Source organism: Equus caballus, chromosome 15 (assembly GCF_041296265.1).
Source record: "Equus caballus isolate H_3958 breed thoroughbred chromosome 15, TB-T2T, whole genome shotgun sequence".
NCBI lineage: Eukaryota > Metazoa > Chordata > Mammalia > Perissodactyla > Equidae > Equus > Equus caballus.
In genome coordinates this window covers 28276310-28298492 of record NC_091698.1, presented here as the reverse complement: position 1 = coordinate 28298492, position 22183 = coordinate 28276310, and the positions used below count along the sequence as shown (strand labels likewise).

Below are 22183 nucleotides of genomic sequence, written 5' to 3'. Positions count from 1 at the left end.
TCACACTTCTGTTCACTACTGCAGCAGCCTGAATCCTGCCACACTCCTGCTCCTAACAGAAGAAGGAGAACCTCATGATTGTCTTACCTCAGCTAGGGAACTTTCCATGCCATGCCTTGCTCAGATTTGTTAGAGACCCCAATTAAGAACTCTGAACTAATATTTTTTGTTGATGAATCATATCTCAAAAAATGAAACTGGAAGTTATCAAGCAAGATATGCTATCACTAATTTAAGTTCTCTTTAGAAAATAGCCCTCTACCTGAGGTAATATCAGCCCAGATGGCAGAACTTATTCCACGTCATGTATATAGTTTGTCAACTAGCCAAAGACCATAGAATAAGTATATACACTGATAGCAGATATGCTTGAGATCAGTACATGACTTTGAGATGCTTTGAAAACAAAGTTTTCCTAACCTCTGCTAGAATCCCCATCGGAAATAGACTACAAGCTAAGGGACTTATGGATTCACTCCTACTTCCTAGAGAGGTGGCTATAATAAGGCTGAGGCTCATGTGAAAGAGATAACATGGAACTGAAAGGAAATGCTGTAGCAGAGCCTTATGCCAAACAAGCAGCCTTATCCAAGGTGAGGTTCCTAACTGCATCCCCAAAGGATAAATCTCTGGAGGAATTCAAAGGGGCCATTATAAAATATCAGCGTTTAGTCCTGATTCTGAAAAAGGTTAAAAATTTTACCCTTCACCCAAAGCATCTCCAGTGCTCCCAAGATGGCTTCTTGGTGGCTCCAGATGGCTTCAAATGGATATTAGCTCGATTGATTGATTGATTAATTGATTGATTGATTTTGCCGGACATAACTACCCATCATGGTACAGACAATTGGTTACTATAAACTTTAAAAAGAGAGATTTTTAACAGGTTATTTTCAGGTCATGTATCACCTGTCAACACAATCCTCGAAAAATTGTAAAGGTGGGACATGGCCAGGAACCAAAGCCTCCAGGGTCCTTGGACACCTTCAGATGGATTTTATTCAGCTTCCACCCTCCATGAGATCTGAATATGTTTTAGTTATTATACGTCTATCTTCAGGATGGGTTGAAGCATTTCATTGCTGAAAACCTATAGTCCTTAGAGTCACTAAAAGCTGCTTGATTTTGTATTTCCAACCTGGGGCATCTCCTTTTTTATATCAAGTGATTAAGGCACACACTTGACAGGAACCATTATAACAGAACTCCATAAGGCATTACTCGTACTCAAAAACTATGTTGCCCTTACCATCCACAATATTCTGGAAAAGTTGAAAGAACCAATGGCAGCTTTAACTTAAAATTCACAAAACTTTCAGAAACCTTTAGCTTCCTGGCCAAAGGTACTTTGAGAAACCCTATGGCCATATGATTCACTCCCCTGGGGATACATCGTTTTGCCCCTAAGAGCTGATAACTGGAAGGCCTGTTTATTTAGAGATTTCACTGCCAGTCCTAGACTCTACCCTGCTGCCTGCAGACACGGCAAAATATTGAAGGGATTCACGTACTATACCCAGTCCTATCATCGACAGGTTAAGGACACCTTCCTACAGCATCTTCCTAAACAGCCTCTTTATGATCTTCAACCATCAGATTTTTGTCTATTGGAGGAGACATCAGAGAAAAAATGCTCTTGAACCTCATTGTATGGGACCTTATCAGGTACTGTCAACAAATATAGCGATGAAATTCCAAGGAGTCAATTCTACATATTTCACAGCTAAAGAAGAAATTCAGAATTGACACAACTGGAAGCCAACTCCAATAAAAGTCTTCAAACTGAGGATTCGCCAAGATACTCAAGAAGCAGGTGATCTTCAGAAGTATACGGCTGACCAAAGATCTTTAGAGTAAATAGATGACCTCAGATAGTGGATAGCTTCTGTCCAAGATGTCAGACCAAGACCTGTGTCAAAGTCCTGTTTTGTTTTTTGGCTTCTTGCTTATAGTTATTCTTATGATTTCTATAGATCCCTCATGGTCATCCACCCATAGTGGCCCCCTTTCTCTTTTCTTTCCTCTTTATTATAATTGTTAGGCCAGAACATACTCATTCTAATGTCATTCTTAAAATTATCCCAAACAGTACCCACTACTCTCAATCTTACCAACTGCTGGATATACCATTCATTGCCAGACCACCATGATAAATATATATGAACAATTCTGGTCTCAGCAAATGAGACTATAGGGAATTATGGCCAATAGTTTTTCCACTTGCCCCTACAGGGACAAATCACCTTAAACAAATCAACCTGTGACTGTATTAGTGTCCCTCCCTCTCAGAAAAAGAGCCAATTACTACAATCTATTGATCAGACCCCAGGTAATTCTAAATTTGAATCAACAACCTTCATAGGGTAATGGTTCAGTCATCACCTGGAGGAAACTAATAGGGATCCAAATACGTAACACAGCTAATGTAAGGCTTTGGTTCCAATCTCATGTCATGAACGACTCCTTTTTTCCTGGTTCTCTATGTGGATCTCTATGGATTCTACTTCCTTTGCAGCCAGGCCAACTGGCCTTGTTTTCCTGACTAAAACCTCGTGCAGTTTAAGAATAGTATTCCAAGATTCATCTGTATACAGAATCCTAACTCTATCAGTCACCAATGCTGGAAATTCCAACTCAGGCAGGAGCTCCAAAATGAAGCCACCCTTGATTATTCAGGGACTCTACCTTGGAGAATTGCTGACATTGTTTATGTGAACAGTCAGAGCAGTATTTCCAATGACGGTAAATAAAAAGAGTATAAGACTCCTATCACTAACTCTGGCTGAAGTTGTTAGTGACGTCACCTCTTCCCTAGATGGAAGATCTGTAGATGTGCCTCAACTCATTGGCACAAGTAGTTATGAGCAATTGCATTGCCCTAAACTTCTTGACTAATCATGGTGGCATCTGTGCCATTGCTGTTACATCTTGTTGTACTTGGATCAATGAAACAGGCATGGTAGAAACACTACCTGGCTCAGTGCTTCTGCACAACTGCTCTCTTGCCATGATGATACAACAACAAAAAGATCTCATGATACAGTTTACCATGGAGATAACTGAACAATCCCCAAGTGGAGAAGATCTGGATCTCTAGTGTCTCTAAATTGCTTAACCTCTCTCAAGAAAGAGAATGACCAAAAGGGGGAGCTGAGGAACTAAATATATCAATGGACAATGGATACACCATATATGACAATAGAACTTTGACCCACACCTTTGCAGCAACCAGCGTGGAAACCAAACCACAGCATCTATGGCAATCAGCTCAGAACAGACAGAACTTGGTCAATGACTGCTAGTTCCCCTATTTTTTGCCCCCACTTCCAACTTAGGACCAACCATAGAAAGCTAAATATGCTCCTCAAGCTAATCACGTAAGATGTCCTGTTCCTGTTAGCCTATCTCCAGGGTTCCCATACCAACAACCTCCAATCAGGGCATGCCTGAAGCTTCCTTTTTGTTTTCTTCTCATTATAAGGCTTTCTTACTCCCTGCATGCCTTTGGGTCTCTGTCAAATACAGGTGATAGTGGCAGATCCTTTGCTATAGGAGGCTCTGAATAAATAGCCTCTGTTTGTTCTCATTTGAGTGGTCTTCATTTATTTACACAAGTGCAAAGCCCTTCATCTTACAGAGGAGAAGACTGAGACTCAGAAAGTATCATGGATGTGAACTTGCTCCAAAATGGCTTTGGCATATATGGGTCTCGAGGCACAGACTCCTGGTTGTCTGTCAATATCCATCCTCCTCTTCCTCCTTAGTAATAGAATCCCCAAATTTTAGCTGAGCCTCTTGCTGCCCAGGACAAAGATTTCAATTTCCAGCATCCCTTGCCATCAGCCATGGTTCTATGTTTAAGTTCTTGCCAGGTGTCTGTAAACAGAAGTGGTATATTGCAGTTATTTGTTGAGGAATGTCTAAAGGACAATCTTAATGTTTATGACTTATTTGAATAATAGTCGAAGAAGTATTTTTACATTGATTTGAGTGTGTGTGCTTGTGTAGTAAAGTACTTGGCTGGCCTTCCTCCGCGGTTCCTAGGGGGTAACCTCTAAAACCTGGGAATTTCCTGATAGGAAATGTCTTTGTTATTCACAGTGGGCCCGTGACCACACCTGATGGTTTATGCTAATGAGGTGACTCAGGATGGGGGCTGGCCATAACAGAAAGGCCAAGTGATTAGAGGGTTGGGGCTTGGAGTTGTGTGATATCAACCCAACCTCCAGGGATGATAGGGGCACTGGAGATTCAGTTCAACTATGTGGTCAATCGGTCATGCCAACATAATGAAAACCCAATAAAAGCTCTGGACAGTGAAGCTCAGGTGAGCGGCCCTGGTTGGCAGTTCTCTGCATATTGTTACACATCAATATGCCAGCAGGGTAATGTGTTCCTGGGGAAGATGGAAGCCTCACATTTGGGATGCTCCCACAGCTCATCCTATATGTCTCTTCCTTAGGCTGGTTTCAATTTGTATCCTTTTGCTATAATACAAACATCATAATAAATACAGCACTTTCCTGAGTTCTGAGAGTTGTTCTAGAGAATTATCAAAATTGAGTGAGTAGCGCGAACTCCCAAATTTGTAGCCAGCTGGTTAGAAAGGTGGCCTAGGGACCCCCAAATTTGTGGCTGGTGTCTGAAGTGAGAGTAGTCTTGTACTGTATCCTTAACCTGCGAAGTTTGGCCTAATGCTGGGTAGTTGGTTTGAGAAGGCATTGTAGTGCTACAAAATAAAATAGCAATGAATTTTTATATACACACACACCAGCCCACCCCCAAAAGATGGCACATTGTTAATCTGTATTGGAATTTGAAAAATAATTACAGGAAACATATTTTTCTAAGAAAATATTTAATTGGTAGTTTTCTAGAAGGAAAGCTTTTCATCTAGTATGAAAGTGTGAAGCCAACTGGAAGCACTGAGAAAACCTGAGCAATACAAGTTGTTTTTCAAATTGACACATTTAGTAAGCACTTACTGCGTGCTCATTTCTGAGAGGAAGTGTGAGAAATGACTTGAAGCACCTAGTCTGGTTCAGGAGACAAGAAAGTGGCAAGATGATAAACCACCAATGATTTAAATGGAGCAAGACAGTGATAAGAACTATCCCAAGTGCAGATATCTTTCATTTTTAAAAACTTATGCAAACAACAAATGCTTTTACAATTGCACACAAGTAAGATATGACTTCACCTCAGTGTTCAAGAGAACTCTTCATGAGGAAGGGTACTGTGAACAGGGTTCTGACTGATTATTAGGCTTTAGATAAGGGGAGAGGGCACTCTAGACTCGTGGAAGAGCTTAGGCAAGTGTTTACAGGCCAGCAAGTGTGGAGGCACGGCTGAGGCAGGGCAGGTGAGCTAGTCTGACTGAAATAGAGGTTCTTGTCAGGAGCAGCAGGAGGTTAGGGCAGACTGCAGGGGGCATTAAATGCCAAACCGAGGAGTGAGGATTTATCCTGTAGGCAGTAGAAAGGTTTTCAGAGCAGGGCAATGGGTGCGCACTGATGAGAATGGTTAACACAGCAGACACACACAAGGGACAGATTTTAGGCAAAGACTAGCTACAGGTTGTTGCAGGCATCCAGGTATGTAACATGACTTGGGTGGGGGTTAGAGAAGAGCACTGGGAAAAAAGAAGGTGAGAGAGAGCAAACTATTACTAATGTAAAATATTTGCTATTTCTGCTCCTGTGAACCTCAGCTCTCTGGGAAGAAACTCCTATAGGATTTTTAGGCTTCTAGACTAGCATCCTGATCTCAGCTGTCCAGATGCTTCCTGTGCATCCTACCTGCCTTCCCCCCTCTGCCTTGGCCAAGTACAAGCTAATTCTTTTTAGTCAAGACTCCTCTGCTCTATACTAGCTCCTGGTCTTAACTTCTCTACGTAAGTTGCAGAGGCAAATATGAACTTGAGACTCAGTAAGACTTAGGAGTAACTGTTACAGAAAATAAAAAGTGATACCAAAGACACGCAGATGGCTTGAAGTAATAGATGAGATAGGAAAATTAGTTTAGCAATCGTTGGCATATCTGTATATTTGACTTTTTAAAAAACAATTTTATTGAGGTATATTTACATACCATAAAAATCATCCCATTTTATATGTACAATTCAATGATTTTTAGCATATTTACCAAATTGTTCAACCATCACCATAATCCTATTTTAGGACATTTCCACCACCCCAATAAGATTCCTTTGAACACGTGCAGTCACTCCTAGTCTCAGGAACCACTAATGTACTGTCTCTGAAGATTTGCCTTTTCTGGACATTTCATATAAATGGAACTCTATAATATGTGGTCCCTGGCATCTGGCTACCCTCACTTAGAATAATGTTTTTGAGGTTTTGATTTTTTTTTAATAATACCCATATTTTAGTTACTTTGATGTTTAAAAAAGTTGTCATTTTATTTCAAAAACTCCAAATCCAGTAGCATAAAGATCTAATAAAAACTGCTTCTTGCTCAGACTTTGAAATCCCACTCCGTTGCCTCTTAAAGACAGGTAACATGTATTACAGGCAACAAGTGCCCGGAGGTTTTGTACAGGGAAGGCCTGCAGTCTCTCAATCCCCCAACTACAGCTGTGAACAGGAGGAAGAGGCCCAGCCCGGGTGGGTGTGTAGGCCAGGGCACAGCACTTTCTGAAGATCAGTTTCCTTAGCTCTAAAATATGGTTAGGCCAGATCACTCGTGGCTCTCTTTCTTCCTCAGCCTCCATTGTCCTCACCCACACAATAACACCCCTGCTCCCATCAGTAACAGGATGGGGAGGCAGAGCACAGCGCGGTGACAAAAACAGTCCCCACCAAGTAGAAAATCACCAGACTGGGCAACTCCTGAGCTTCCTTTCAGCTCTAGTTTCATGAACGGCCAGTCTGAAGGAACTTTCCTCACATTCATTAAGCTCCCAGGGGTTCTCTTATGAGTGAAGCCTTAATGTATGCTGAGGCCTGAACTATCATACCACTGGGTTTTCCAAGTTTCACTAAATTCAGAGTCACCCTAGTACAAATTCTCTGATGTGCAAAAAGGGCAGACATCCATCAAAGGCTTTCCCAAGTGCATTACATTCCCTGGGATTCTAATTAGTAGGGCAAGTTCGCTGATACTTATAAAGGGAAGAGGTTTGGCTAAAGGCTCTCCCACATTCACCATATCCATAGGGTTTTTCTCAAGAATGAATTCTCTGTTGCTTAAAGGATGAGCTCTGACTGAAGGCCTTCATTTACTGCTTTCATAGGGCTTCTCTTGTGTGTGTTCTTGATGCTTAGAAAAGGAAGTATTACTGACGGCTTTTACCACACTTGCAGAGTTTCTCTCTAGTATGAGTTATCTGATTTTTTTTTAGGAACAACATGTGACTGAAGGCTGTGCCATACTCATTACACTGATAAGGCTCCTCCCCAGTGTAAACTGTCTGATGTTGAAAAATGTGTGTCCTCTGACCAAACCTTTCCAAATTCATTACATTCACATGGTTTCTCACTAGTATGCATTCTCTGGTGTTTGATAGGGAGGAGGAGAGACTGAAAGCCCACCTTCTCTTGATACCAATAGAGCTTATCTTTAGTGTGTCCTGTCTGATGTCAAACAAGATGTGTCCTCCAACACACAAGATGTGTCTTCCTACACACATGACACTTAGAGGGTTTCTCTCTAACATATATTCTCTCAGGTTTTGTGGGGTATGTACTCTAGCCTTCCTACAGTTGCTGAATTCATAGGGGTTTTTTCCCAGCATGACTTTTCTGATGTTTAATAAGGGATGCAGTATGAGCAAAAGCTCTTCCACATTCGTTACATTTGTAGGGTTTCTCTCCAGTATGAAATCTATAATGTTGAGTGAGAGATGAACTCTGGCTGAAGGCCCTCCCACATTTATTACATTTGTAGGGTTTCTCTCCAGTATGAAATCTATAATGTACGATGAGAGATGAACTCTGGCTGAAGGTTCTCCCACATTCCCTGCATTCATAGGGCTTTTCTCCAGTATGAGTTCTCTGATGTTTAATAAGGGATGAAGTATGACCAAAGGCTCTTCCACATTCGTTACATTTGTAAGGTTTCTCTCCAGTATGAAATCTATAATGTAGAACAAGAGATGAACTCTGGCTGAAGGCTCTCCCACATTCACTGCATTCATAGGGCTTTTCTCCAGTGTGAGTCCTCTGATGTTTAATAAGGGATGAAATATGGCCAAAGGCTCTCCCACATTCACTGCATTCATAGGGCTTTTCTCCAGTGTGACATCTCTGATGGCGCCTAAGTTCTGACTGGAAGTGGAAGGACTTCCCACATTCGTTACATTTACAAGATTTCTTCCCTGGATGGGTTCTCTGAGAGTTATTTCTCCCTGAAGTCTGTCTGAATTCTGTATCACATTTATAGGATCCTTCTCCTGTGGGAACACCTTGTTGGTTAACAAAGACTGATCTTAAGCCTAAACTTCTCCCAAATTCACTCCATTCATGATCTCTCCTAAGGGTGGTAGATTTGTGAATGAGTGACGTTTCTTTCAGATGCTGTTCCTGTTTTTTTGGATGCATCTCTAACTGCTCATCACAACCACAGGCTGCTTTCAGTTTGGAGGACCAGAGTTCATCTCTAATGTGTTTTTCCACTGGTGGTACCTGGAATGATTCTTCTTTGGAAATTCCCTGACATAGTATTGATTCCTTGGCTTTAGGCCTTCTCTCCCAGTCTGGGGGAAAAAAAAAAAGACATTCTCGTATTACCTGTACTATGTGCCAAGAGAAAGTAAAGTCTTACAATGGATGCAAGATAATTAACCCTTAAAATAATATCTAAAAGATATGTCCAGTTTAAGAATGGTGTATATCTGAAGAAGATTTTGGAGGTATCAAAAGTAAGAGACAAGCAGGTAATTGGAGACTGGGAAAACCTGAAAAAACAGTGTTTGGATTACAGTATACAAGGTAAGTTCAAAGATTGTAAAGATGAAAGGAGGGTAGGGAGATGCCCTCCACAAAGTCTTCCCTCAGCACCTCAGTCCACACCTTACATTATTATGTATTATGTACATATACATAGAAAAAGTATTATATTACTATATATAATTCTGGCAGGCAGAATAGTTCTCTCCCAAACATGTCCCTGCCCTAATCTCAAGAAGCTATAAATATGCTACCTTACCTGGCAAAAGGAACTTTGCAGATGTGATTAAGGGCACAGACCTTGAGATGGGGAGTTTATCTTGGATTATTTAGGTGGGCCCAATCTAATCACATGAGGTTTACAATCAGAGAACATTTCCTGGCTGAGTCATGGAGATGAAGTGTAAGAAGGACTCAATCCACCATTTCTGGCTTTGACGGTGGAGGAGGGGCACCATGAGCCAAGGAATCTAGCAGTCTCTAGAAGCTGGGAACACCCCTCAGCTTACAGCCAGCAAGAAAACAAGGCCCTCAGTTCTGCAGCTGCAAGGAACTGGTCCTGCCAACAACTCAAATGAAACAGATTCTCCCCTAGAAGCTCCAGAAAGGAAAGCAGCCCTGCTGACACCTTGGCTGTAACCGTGTAAGACCCATGCCAGACTTCTGAACTATAAACTGTGAGATAATAACGTTCTGTTGCTTAAAGCCACTTAGTTTGTGACAGTTTGTTTCAGTAACAATAGAAAGCTAATACAATAATAATGACCCTTCTGAAGAGGGACATGACTGGCAATGCCTAACCAGTGCTCCCAGAAGCCAGATTCCGAGTCAAAAGGTCTTGTGTGGCTCCTGGGGATCTAAATAGTTAACAAGCTCCCTGAGAGATTCTGAAACACAGCCATGTTTACAGACCACTGTAAACAGACAGATATTAATCATGAGACTAGATCCAGATGTCAGACCCTTGCTCTCATTCTGGAAGGAAAAAAGATCAAGAAAGTACTAATACAGAGGAGATCAGCATCTTCCCTCTGTCCTCTCTTCTAGGTTCCTATATGGAGGCGCAGCCTGTGCTCCAGGACTTGAGTACTGCTTTCCTGAGCTTTAGCTCTGGCCCAAGGCTGGGCCTTATGATGTGGATACTGCTTTGGTCTCATTCACTCACCTGAATGGTCACCTGTTGAGATCTCTCTCTCCGATATGCATGGCTCTTCCCCTTCCTCCAACTGGCAGATGATATACGGTTTGGACACTGGAAACCCTGATGGTAGAGAAAGAAAAGGATCATGACTGTATGTTAGAGGCCAACGCTTTGGCCCTTGGTCTTCAGGGTGGAGAAATTCTATAGGTGTGGACAGCCTCCAAAGAATAGGCATTGTGAAACAGCAGGAGCACAGTCATGAGACTTCTTACTCCAATTTCATTTGGAGCGGGACCTTTCCTAGCTATCAGGAGCAGAAAGACTGCATCCATAGTCCCCAAAGAGAATGTAAATGTCTGATTCCAGAAGCCCAGGGCAAAACTCAGGCAACAGGCCCTGACACCCCTAACTTTTAAACACCAAGGAGATAGGCCTGATAGGCAGGCTTTGGGCTTTGGAGGAGATGAGCTCACCCACAGAGGCCAGGTTCTTGAAGTTCTCCAGCATCACCTCTCGGTACAGGTCCTTCTGAGCAGGGTCCAGCTGCCCCCACTCCCACTGGGTGAATTCCACAGCCACATCCTCAAATGTCATCAGGTCCTGAAATACAGAAGACACTCTTGCACCCTCAGGCAGCACACTCACAGCCCTGGGGAGAAGAGTGGACGGGTGTCTGACTAGAACTTCAGGACATGCAAGAAGGGATTCCAAGAGTTCTAGCTATCTCAATGCCCAGTTCTGGGTTTTATCATCTCAAAAATATTTTAAGCTGTTCCACAGATTATATCATCCTTACTACTTGGTATCCCACCCAGGGCCCACTATGTCAACATCAAGCTGCTTAGAAACAGAATCAGGGTCTCAGGAGAAATCAGGCCTACAGAGACATTCTGCTCAGGTGGGGAGAGAAATGCAATCATTTCCTCAGTTTTCAAGAGGTTGTACTCTCAATTTAGTTGCATTTAATTAGAATCAATTAGAACAGACTAATATGCTTTATATTCTCAAATGCACTAGTATCACATGTCTCCTAATTAAGTATTTTTGAAACTTGTGACCTATGATTTCAATGACAATTTTTACTAAGACTGAATCAAATAATTTAGGGTTTATAATAATTTATCCCTTTACCTGCCTGCCAGCACACAGTTCAGTGAAAGTATATCACGTAGCCTTTTAATAGTGAATCAATAAGTCTTTTGTGAGTTTAATTACACCTCTCCCCCAAAGCCTGATCATTTTTCAATTACTGAATGTGCACATTGAGAGTGAGACCCTGGATCCCAGGTCCCCACATGGCACAACTATTCTGTGGGTCCCACCCAGAACTATCGTGTCACCCTCTATAACAGCAATTAGAACTCCTCCTATTTGACTTGTATTGTACAATAATCCATATATCCATATACTATCAACTAAAAAAGCAGATACGTGAAGGTAGTATAAACTCCTGTTACTCTTCCCCCAAAATTTTTAAAAATCAAATCCCATTAGGCACTAACAATTCCAAAGAATAAGTCAAAGTAATGATTTTACATTAGCATAAAAGTCAGTCCAAAATAATCAAATTTGGAAAACTCACTACTATAGTTATCTCTTGTGATAGATTATATTATGTGTTCAAAATATTCAGTGGCCCCTCCCTACAGAATTGATCTGCCTGCCCCACTGATCCAGGCACGGCCAAATAATCTGCTTTCACAAAAGGAATGTGAAGGAAGTGACAGGAGCTACATATAAGCAAAAGCTTTCAGAGCCAGTGGGGGTTCTGCAATTGCTTCTTTTCCCTCTGCTTTGAGAATGACAAGTGATCCCAGAGTAAAGAAGACGTGGGGTAAAGCGACAGCTTGCATGTAGTGGGGGCAAGAAATAAACCTTTGTTAGTCTAAGTCTCTGAGGGTTTGCTGTCATTATCACAGCACAACTAGCCTAAACTGACTCATTAAAAAACTGGAACTCCAAGTGAGGTTCTGCCATAACAAAAAGCCTAAAATATGTGGCATTGGCTTCAGGGCCAGGCAGTGAGGAAACTTATTGGCAAGATGGCAACCCCTGTAATTTGGTGGTGAACTGTTTGGTAAAACTGTTGCCTGCAATAATTTGAAAGATGAACAATGTAAGCACGAGCTTGTGATGTTAAGACAAGAGGCTGGAAACATCACATCAGTAGCATGAGTTGGTTGTTGACAAAATATTATGAAAAAAAAAATGAGCTCAAGAGTTTGCTGGTTTGCCAAGTAAAAATGGAAGGCAAAAGAAAGTATCCAGAAATTCCAGGACTTGCAGGGTTGGAGATTTAACCAATTCTCATTTCCAACTGGTCAAACACAATAGACATGATTCTTTTGCATGACAAAGGATGATTAAAAGCCAGCCTACTGGCAAGCACCAAGTCACAGGTGTGGTTGCCAAACCTTTTGTTTAAACCTCTGAATAATTTCAGATGGTTCTTAGTAAATCCTTTCAGTGGGACCAAATTGCTCAGGGTGACTAAAAGGATGGCTTTCCCAAGGAAACCCCAAAGGCTCTACAATGAAATCTAAAGAGAAGGGCATATCCAAAAAGAACTGTGCATAAAATAAAACTATCGACACATGGAGCTGATGGAAGCAAATACACAAAAAGCTGGCTAAGTTTTTGAGAATTACACTGAATGTTCATAACTTGAAACAATCCTCGGGCTAACAACTTTCTCAGGCAGGATGAAAAAGCTGTTTAGCCCTCAAAAGAGCTTATTATCCATATTATCTTCATATGTGATCAAGGAGGATACTATAAAAAGAAGGAACTTCTGGAGGCCAGAACCAAGAGCCAAGGAGAACACAGGACTGGGGAGCTCCACCCAGGGAGCAGAACCACGGCATAACCAAATGACTTGCCCACTCCCAAGGTCAGTGGTCCTCACTGAGTCTGCCCAGCAGAAATTCATAACTATCATGGACCTGGGACTGCTGGGCTCCTCCCATGCTTCCCCTTTCTGAATGGGGGTGTTTATTGTGGTTATCCTGTCCCCATTCCTCCACTGTATGTTGGATATATGGATTTAGGCAATTTGTCCTTTTAGTTCATAGGTCTCCAGATCCAGAGGAGAAACAGCCAGACCTCATGTCCAGACTATTATACCATCCAGGACTTTGATCCTGATGGCTCTGATGGGATGGGGCTTTTGGGTTCTCTCTGTTGGCGAGAGCTTTTGTGTGTGGGAAGAAGGGAAGTGAACATCTGTGAGTAAGAAAACAAGACAGTGGTAGACTAATTATCTGTTCAAAATATTCAATGCCCTTCCCTTTGGGCCTCTCACTACGGGAGGCTTACACTCCCCACCTCATTTAACATCAGCTTGGCCACATGACCTGCTTTGGCCAACGGGTTGTGAGCAGAAGCAACACATGCCACTTCTGAGCAGAAGCTTGAAGAGCAATCTCCTACTTCTAATACTGTGCTTTCCCCCTGCCTCAAGGACAGCATATCCCAGAGCAGAGGTGATCCTTCAGCCTGAATCCCAGAGCGAAGAGGATGTGGAGCAGAATCACAGCCAGCCCACTACTGATAAGTAACATAAAGGGGAAAGACACCTTTGTTACTGTGAGCCATTGAGATCTGGTGGCTGTTGTTACCACAGCATAACTAGACTAAGCTCTACTTATTACTCTACTAATTACTTGAGAGAATTCCTCATTGGTAGGGGTTTCCCCCATTGGCTGGAAGATTAAATATAAATGTCTATCATTAAGCCAGAACCCACTAAACTACTATCTTGGATAGAGGAAATGATGCAGGCTGGCATTCATGGCCCTCCATTTGGTTCTCCCTCCACATCCAGCCTACTACAGCCAAACTTGAGTCCACCTCTCGAGTCAGTCACCATTATCCCCATCATCCTCAACACAACTGAAGCTGATGGACTAAGCAAGTCCAATTGCTGAAAGAGTCCAACAACCACATGAGGTAGTTGTATTATTGAGTGGTTAAGATTTTGGAGCCAGACAACTTGGATTTGAAACTGGGCTCTCTTCCTTACTAGCTAGATAACCACGAACAAGTTATTTTATCTCTCTGTGCCTTGGTTTCCTCAGTTTACCCCTCTGTGCCTCAGATGCCATTCTTCATAATAGGAAAGTTTTAAAGATGAAATGAGTTAGTATAAATTGCGTAAAATAGTTCCTGATATATGTTTGGTTCTCAGTAAATAATAATAGTTATTATTATTTTCATCATTTTCATTAACATGATTATCATCCTCATTTTACAGTTGGCAAAACCAAAGCACAGAGTTTAGGTGACCTGTCCAAGCTCACACAGCCAGGAAGAAGTGAAGTTACATCTGTCTCCTCACTAATCCAGGAAGATAACATTTGAACGGGGACCCAGCCACAAACAGCCTCCTCACCTGTCCATACCCTCAGAACCTCTTGTTCCCTCTTCTCCACGAGCCTCCCCACCCTCTCCAGCACAGCCTGAATGTCCTTTTCCCAAATCCTGATGGAAAGGCCTATCTGTGCCACTCCACCTGCCATCAAACCATGCACATCCTTACTGTGATTGGGGCTGCATCCTAGGTGCCAGAGTCCTCTCCCCTCTCTGCTTGTGACACTCCTTCAGGGCCAGGGTGCTCTCACATTACTTGGTACTCACCGCAGTGCCCATTACAGAAATAAACCAAAGGAGCTGAGTGAGTGCATACTGAACAGAGAGGAAAGGGCCCTGGGCAAGGGGCAGGGAGGCCAGCATCCACCTTGATGGGCTCAGCCTCCTGCAAAGCAGGAAATGGGATCAGTTCCCTTTGGCAAACAAAGAGGCTGCAGAGAAAAGGAGGCAAAGATATCTATAGTTCAGGCATTTGAGGAAAAATTAAGAGAACTCCAACTCACCTGGGGCCTGGCTTTCAGGAATAAACTGGCTGTTCCCTTTTCTCCCTGGTTTCTCTCTGGAGGAAGAGTAGGGTCCTGAGAAGGGAGAACTAGGAAGGTAAAAGGAGCCATGAGGAAGGCTCACCCTCATGGGATTTACAGCTCCCAGGCTCCCCAAGCTGGAGACCCCTACACAGGCAGCATGTCACCTCCACGGTTCTGGGGACTGAGCTGGGCCAAAGGGAGCTGAGGGGCAGCCTCTAGCCTGCCCACATCAGAGAGAAATGCCCTTGTACTCAGCTGTGTGAGGCCCCCACCTGTCCATAGGCCACAGCAGGACATAGGTAGGTGAAGTGTGACTCCATTGGAGAGTTATTTACTGGGCCTCCAACATGCAGGTCCTCTACGGAGGCCTTTTGAAAATATAAACAGGGAGAAGAACTTCAAGGAACTTTAAATGTAGCGTGTGAGTAAAAGGCAGGTTAGCAATACAAAACAAGGCCCAGGGCAAGGCCACGGAGGGATATACGACTTGAAGGGGAAGAAGTTACACTCTCCCCCAATCCTCAGGAATGCAGCTCAGAAGCCAGCTCTTCCTGAGAAGCTGCCCTCGGTGCTTCTTAGGTCTCTGAGCATATTCAGAAAGCCCCTCTATTATAGGGTTTTGTATCATACTATTTTTAAAGCCTTAAAACAAAAGCACTAACCCCAACCATGCCAGAGAAGTGGTTATGACTTCAACAAGAGCAGCACAGAGGTGGGCAGGCAGGAGATTATATGGTTGAGGTGAGCTCTAGAGCACTTCTCAGACTTCAGTGTGCACATGGATTCTTGAGGCTCTCGTTAAACAGACTCTGGGTCAGTGGATGGGGCATAGGGCCTAAGAGTCTGCACTTCTAAAGAGCTTCCAGGCGATGCCTGTGCTGCTGGTCTACAGACCACAGGCATAAGGGAAAAAAGAGGGGGTGGGAGTCCCAGAGATGCGGCCCAGCTCTGCCACTGGCTAGTTTTGTGACCTTGAGCATGTGCACTGAAGAATGAAAAGTCAAATTCAAATGCCCAGTTGGTGAAAGACGAGAGATTCTAAACCTAGAAAGCAAGGGCTTAAAACCTCCTGGGTCACCTGGATTGCCCTGTTCCCAACACTAGTGGGGAGGTGGTCACAGGAGATACCCACCGCGTACACTGCTGACTTTGTACACTGCTGAGCTAGAAGAGCTGGAAGAATCTTCCTACTTAATGAAGTGATAAAAGAAGTGGATGGCAAGGCTCCAAATGGCCCTGCTGTCCTCTGATCCCTGGCCAAGGGCCACTCCCTCACAGGTTTGTTTGCCCTCTCCCTGACACAGCAGGAGGGCAGCCTCTCCTGCCTTCCCCTCTCTCCTCTGGCCTTTGGCACAAGTCTCCCGCGGCCATCCCCTCCACCGCCGCTGTGGTCTCTCGCAGCTAGCACTGCACGCTCCTGAACCTGGAAGAGTAGAAACCGCCACAGGGAAGGAGTTGCAGGCTCTGTCCCTCCAGTGGGATTCCCTGGCCTCGTCCTACGGTCCTTTACCTATGCCCGGCACTAACTCCCCAGGAGGGCTTCCGGCCCTCTGCACCCTCGAGAGCCAAACCTGATGCTGTGGAGTCCATAGCTGGGGCTAAAGGGCGATGTCCCTTTCACTAGGTCCAAATCTCTGTCCTTCGGCCGCGGCCCTGCGGTCCTCCTGAGGGTTCCGGGAGCGGGAAGCAGGCTGGGTGACACGGGGCATCCCCACTCCGCGCGGCGACGCCCCGGCGACCCGCAGGGCTGTCAAAGCCGGGCCCCGCCGGGGCGCGCGGCGCTGCTGCTCCGGGCGGCGCTCTGCCCCGCTCCCAGGCGCGCTCAGACCCTCACCCTCCGGCCGCAGCCCCCTGGCTGCGCTCCGCCGCCCTGCTCCTCGGGACCAGGCTCTGGAAGCCAGTCCCCACGCAGCCAACCAGAAGGCACGGCCGCAGCCACACTGCGACCACCTCGGCTGCCCCGAGACAGCGGGGGTTCCGGGGAGGGCCTCACAGGAACACGGCCGGCCCTGCGACTCTGCCCCAGCTCCAGGCGCCCACAGCCACTGCCGGCGGGCAGCCGGAGAGACCCCCAACTCCGCCACCAGCTCCGGGCGCGGTCCCAAGGCAGGTCCGCGCACCCGCAGTGGCAAACCCACAAAAAGCAAGGCGACACCCCCGCCCCAGCCCCGCCTCCCGAGCCCAGTCTCCCGAGCCCCGTCCTGCGCCTGCGCAGACGGACCACCGCGCGGGGGGTCCCACCAGCGAGCGTCGGGGGCGGGACGAGCGGCGCCTGCGGCCTGGCGGCCAGGCGAGTTCTGCCGCTGCGCTCTCGCTTCTGCTGGGACGGTCCGTGTGCATCAGCGCCGTGGCTGGAGCTTTCACCCTGCTCCCCGCCACCCGCTGGGAACTGGAAGTAGCTCTTGTGTTGGGAGTGCCCTTTGTGGCTGGGCCCCACAGCCCGGTTTAGAGCTGTTCAACAGAAGCCACTGGAAATGTGTTAAAATGAGAAGCGTACCGTGAATGCTTCAAATAAGAATTTCCAGGAGGCTCTCCGGGCGTGTTTATTTCTTGCAAAGTGCCCAGGAGATACTGATGGCTCATTGCTGGCTACTGACTTCTGTTCCACAGGCTGTCCCGTGCTTCTCCGCTTTTCTCCCATGCCCCCAGTTTGGAGTTCAGCAGAGGGGGAGCTCAAAGAAGGGGGCTCTTTGGACTCCCTCCTGCTCCAGACACGAGTATCTTTGAGGACCTAAAAGAAATGGAGAAATGCTCTGAATATTAAAGCGACGGTTCTCAGGAGGCAGTCCTCAGCCAGAGAGGGGACTTATGAAGACTGACAGATTGGTTTATAGACCCTATTTAGGAGTTCAAGGACAAATAACCTATTAAGTCAGGGCAACAAGACCATTCTCCTTTCTTGCTTTTTCAGTCTCTTTCACTTTTCTGCTAGCACTTACGGTGGCACAGACAGCCAGGATGGTACAGCAAGTGCCCGCCAAGCAAGCCCTCTGCCTCCCAAGCAGGGAGTGCTGCCCCCCGGGAACCCATGGCTGGCACAGGAGTTTCTGTTCTCTTGACTGCTCTGGAACCAAAAAGGTGAGGAGACGAACAAATGAAAAAAGACTGTCATCTCATTGGTGCTGACATAAACAGACAGAAATGGAACTGCTTCAGATGAACTTGAGGGTCACTGCCTGTCCCTGATACCTTTTCTTTTGGCACTGGCCTGCTACAGTGTCTGAAAATTTCCCCCTCTTAAATGCAGTCCTTTGGGAGAGACCTTGGTCCAGAGGCCCTTTTTACACATTCATTACCCAGGAGAGTTCATCGGTAGCTTAACAGGTATGTCCCCTCCCTAACTCAGTGTGCCATCTGATGTCAAGTACTGTTAGGGGAGCTCCGGTCCCAGCCTGCTAGGTTTCCCCATCACCTCCAACATTCCCTTTTGCCCCTCCTTTGTAGTCAAACCCTTCTCCCATCCTAACCCCTGTGTCCACTACTCTGTTCTGTCCCTATAGTTTCCCTTTTCCAGAATGTCACATCAACAGGATTATACAGTATGTAACCTTTTGAGAGTGGCTTCTTTCACTCAGCATAAAGCCCTTGAGATCCATCCATGTTGGCATGTGTATCAATAGTTCATTCCTTTTTATTCTGATTCCAGCTGTCCTTTAAGGTAAGTTGTCGGAAGGTGCCATACAACACATCCACTTACATCCTATTTACCAGAACACATGACCACACCTACCTGCAAGGAAATGTAGTCTTTATTCTTGTGCCCAGCTAAAATTCTATTGCCACAGAAAACGGAGAGAAAGGATAACGGGGGATGGCAGATTTTAAGAACGATATTGATAAACTGTCGTTTATCCAGAGGAAGAACAGATAGCAAGAGCATCTCTCTAACTCAAATTAGCCTGAAGGAGATGGCTTACTCTAAAGAGCTAAAGGAGTTTTAAGAACTAATTATAAGAAACAAAAATGTGAATGATTGACTGGTGCTTTTGTAAGGCAGAACTGAAGCACAGAGATTTCTACAGGTTCTCTGTGCTCTGGCAGACAGAGCCTCCTTAACTAACGTGCAATGTTAGAGTACCACCATCCACACCCTCCAACTTACCTGGGTAAGAAACCCCATGGTCAAAACAGGAACCTGTTCACAAGTGGGGCCCAGGCATACACGGTCAGTTAGGGTGGACTAAAGATGACCCAATGGTAGCCATTAAAAAAAAGATATTAAACAAACAAAAACACAGAAGTAAAGAGCCAATCTGACTAGAATCAGACCTAGGTATCAGAAGAAGCAACATTTTTCAGGTAGAGCGTAAAACTGTGCCTGCATCTCTTTTTTTATCCCATCCACCTAGCTTCTGATGAGACACATGCACCCCAGGGAAGAGAGAGCTGGTTGTAGAAAATAAAGATTACTAAGTAGCCAAATCTCTTTGCTCAGGGACCAACCATTCCCAACCCAATAGACTGAGTGGTAAAACAAAACACTTATCACTAAGGTCCCATACTATTCTGCTAAGATAATACCTCTATAAAGGCCACACAATATAAAGGAATGACACTTTCTTCCGAGAGAGAGAGAGATGTAGATATGGATACAGGGTATTAGGTAGCAGCAGCAAAGAGGAGAAATGCTTAGAGAGAGAAGTTCAAAGGGTGTCCCAGAAGAGGGATCTTAGAACAGCAAGAGGTGGCCTGGGAGGAACAGAAATGGCTGGTAGAAGCAACTTGCAACAGCTTAGGAGACAACCACCCAGGCAAGCAGAACAACAGTGAGGCACAGCAAAAATGTTCGTTGAAACATGGACACTGCAAAGGTACCACCAGGGTCTCTGATTACAAGTGACCCTTCTCTTCTTTCTACACTCCACCCCGGCCTCCACCTCTCTCACAGAGAAACACCCATACAAGACGAAGGTTAAAATCCACGTGGCAGGTTTTTTATTTTAATGGCCACAGATTCTTTGACATGTCTCCCTTTCAGAGCTGGGCTGTCTGTTCCCTGCCCTTGAATCTGGGCATGTTTGTGGCTGTTTCAACCAATAGCGTACAGCACATGTGACACTATTGATTTTTGAGGTTAGGTCATAAAAGGCCATGCAGCTTCTGTCTTGTTCACTGGGACACTCCCTCTTGGAGCCCTGAGCTGCCATGTAAGAAGACTGATTCCCCTGAGAGACCGCCAGGCTGTGAGAAAGTCCAAGCACAAAGAGAGGCTATATGTAGGGACTCAGTCCCAGCTGAGCCCAGCCACTAGTGCCAGTCCAGGTACCAGACCTATGGATGAAGAAGCCATTTGAGTCCTCTCAACTGAGGGTCCAGAAATCGTGAAGCACGAAAGCAAAGACAAGCCATCCTTGCTGTGCCCTGTCCAAATTCCTGACCCACAGAACCTGTTAGTATAATAATCTTGTTGTTTTAAGCCACTAAGTTTGGAGAGGTTTGTTACACAGCAGCAGACAGCCACAACATCCTGCAATTTGGCAGAGCCCACAGCTGGCGGACCTAGGAGACATCTGTTTTATTCTAAACAAGATGAATATCTGTTGTTTCTTGGCTGCTCAGCATCCATATGCCCTTCCTCTTTTGAGAAAATGAGCTAAAATTCTCTTAATCTTTCCAGCAACATGGCCAATTGGATACCCTGAACAACCCTCCTAATTGAAAAATCTAACAATGCTGAAAAGTTACATCTTTAGAAACACACTGGTCATCAGGCATGAAAATGAGGAATTTGCAAAGATTTTTAAAAATGAAGTGAGAGCTAGAACTCTGAGAGGTAAGCTAGCAGCAAACCCAACTTTTACACTGCTAAACCCTGGAGAACTTCAGTTTCCACTCTGACAGCTACCCGGGGCAGTAAAGAGAGAGATGAAGACTAGGGCATACCCAGGGGTGGGAAATTCTAGAAGGAAACTCATCTAGGACCCCAAGATTTCTGCTGTCAGCATAAGGCTAAACGAATAATAAAAGACACTATGCAGAAGGCAACAGCAGGAAAATATGTATGTCTTGGACATCATGACTTTAATCAAGTCCTAATCTTCTTGGAAGGTCCAAACCCTTTACTACAGCACAAAATCGTCCTCAACCTGGCCCCAAGTTACCGTTTATCAGCCCCTAAACCTTATCTGCCAGCCACTCATCTTGCTACTAATTCTTTGCACGTTGATCCTCTAGTCTCTATCTTTGCAGGTGCTATTCTCTCTGCTTAGGTTGCACTTTTCTTTCTTCTTAAGAAACTAATTACTCTTCTTCCAGTGTACCAGTTAGAGGAAGCCTTTGCCAACTTTCCCAGCCACAGTTAATTGCTTCCTCTGTTGGACTCCTATAGTATCTTGGAGGTGACGTAATTGTAGAACATAGTGCACTGTATTATAATAATTTCACATTCTGATTTTTCCATTGGACCTTGACTTCTCTGGGGGCAGTAACTGTGCCATTTATATTTGTAACAATGCCTTGCAGTTTAGATTTTTTTAGTGAAAGTGTAGACTTCTTCCTGAAGTAGGATTTTATCATATTCTTTGTGTAATCTCCAGTCTTCCCTGAACCTCTAGCTCAGGGGTTCTTAGCTTTAGCTGCACATTAGAATCACCTGCAGATCTTTTCAAACCCTCGCTTCTCAGACTGGGTCCCCGGCATCAGTATGTCGAAAGCTCTTCAGGTGATTCCGGCCTGCGGCCAAGGCTGAAAATCCCTGCGATATGTCCAACAAGGGCCCTTCCAGACGTACCAACACGGGCAGGCCCGTGTGTGCTCAAAGTGTCGGAAGTCGGGCCGGCTGCCCAGTTAACTATACGTATATCGTGGACTCTTCTCTTCTTCCAACGCACAAATGTGCACGTTCCCTGCTTCAGGCCCAGCCCCGTCCTCAGAAAACTCTGCGTCTCTCCGGCCCAAATTTTAGAACCAAATTCCTTAACGCGGACAAACTGAAGCAAAAACAAGCCCCTTCCGAGCGCCAGAAAACTCAATGTCGTTGGCAGTCTTCTCGGGCGGTAAGAACCAGGGGTAGGGACGGGCCTCACGGATCAGAGAGACATATTTCCTTCGGACGGCCTTCTCATCGAAGGACTGGAGGGACGTGACACCACACGTAGGCAGTACTTCTAGGGTGACCACAAGCCTCCCCGGAATCCACAACAGGTCCCTCTTTCCGAACTGCAGCGTTTGATACGATTCGGCGCCGCCTAACCCTGTCTCAGAAGTGTACGCTTGCGCAGATTGTCAGACGTCATATT

The 22183-nt window shown here is 45.1% G+C and overlaps 1 protein-coding gene across 5 annotated transcripts; it reads right to left on the bottom strand.

Moving 5' to 3' along the window:
* Nucleotides 1-4841: 4841 nt before the first annotated feature.
* ZNF514 (zinc finger protein 514) lies at nucleotides 4842-22153 on the bottom strand. Of its 5 annotated transcripts, XM_070236150.1 has the most exons (6): nucleotides 21538-22153; nucleotides 17443-17676; nucleotides 14922-15010; nucleotides 10524-10650; nucleotides 10075-10170; nucleotides 4842-8716 (listed from the first exon to the last, which is right to left on the bottom strand). In XM_070236150.1, the coding sequence occupies exons 4-6, from the start codon at nucleotides 10642-10644 to the stop codon at nucleotides 7734-7736; spliced, it is 1200 nt and encodes a 399-aa protein (XP_070092251.1). In that variant the 5' UTR covers nucleotides 10645-10650; nucleotides 14922-15010; nucleotides 17443-17676; nucleotides 21538-22153; the 3' UTR covers nucleotides 4842-7733. The 5 variants fall into 5 exon arrangements, with proteins under 5 accessions (XP_070092251.1, XP_014586498.1, XP_014586497.1 ...); XM_014731012.3 differs by lacking the exons at nucleotides 17443-17676; nucleotides 21538-22153 and adding an exon at nucleotides 16517-17156 and having other exon boundaries at nucleotides 14922-14977; XM_014731011.3 differs by lacking the exons at nucleotides 17443-17676; nucleotides 21538-22153 and adding an exon at nucleotides 16517-17154.
* Nucleotides 22154-22183: the final 30 nt, after the last annotated feature.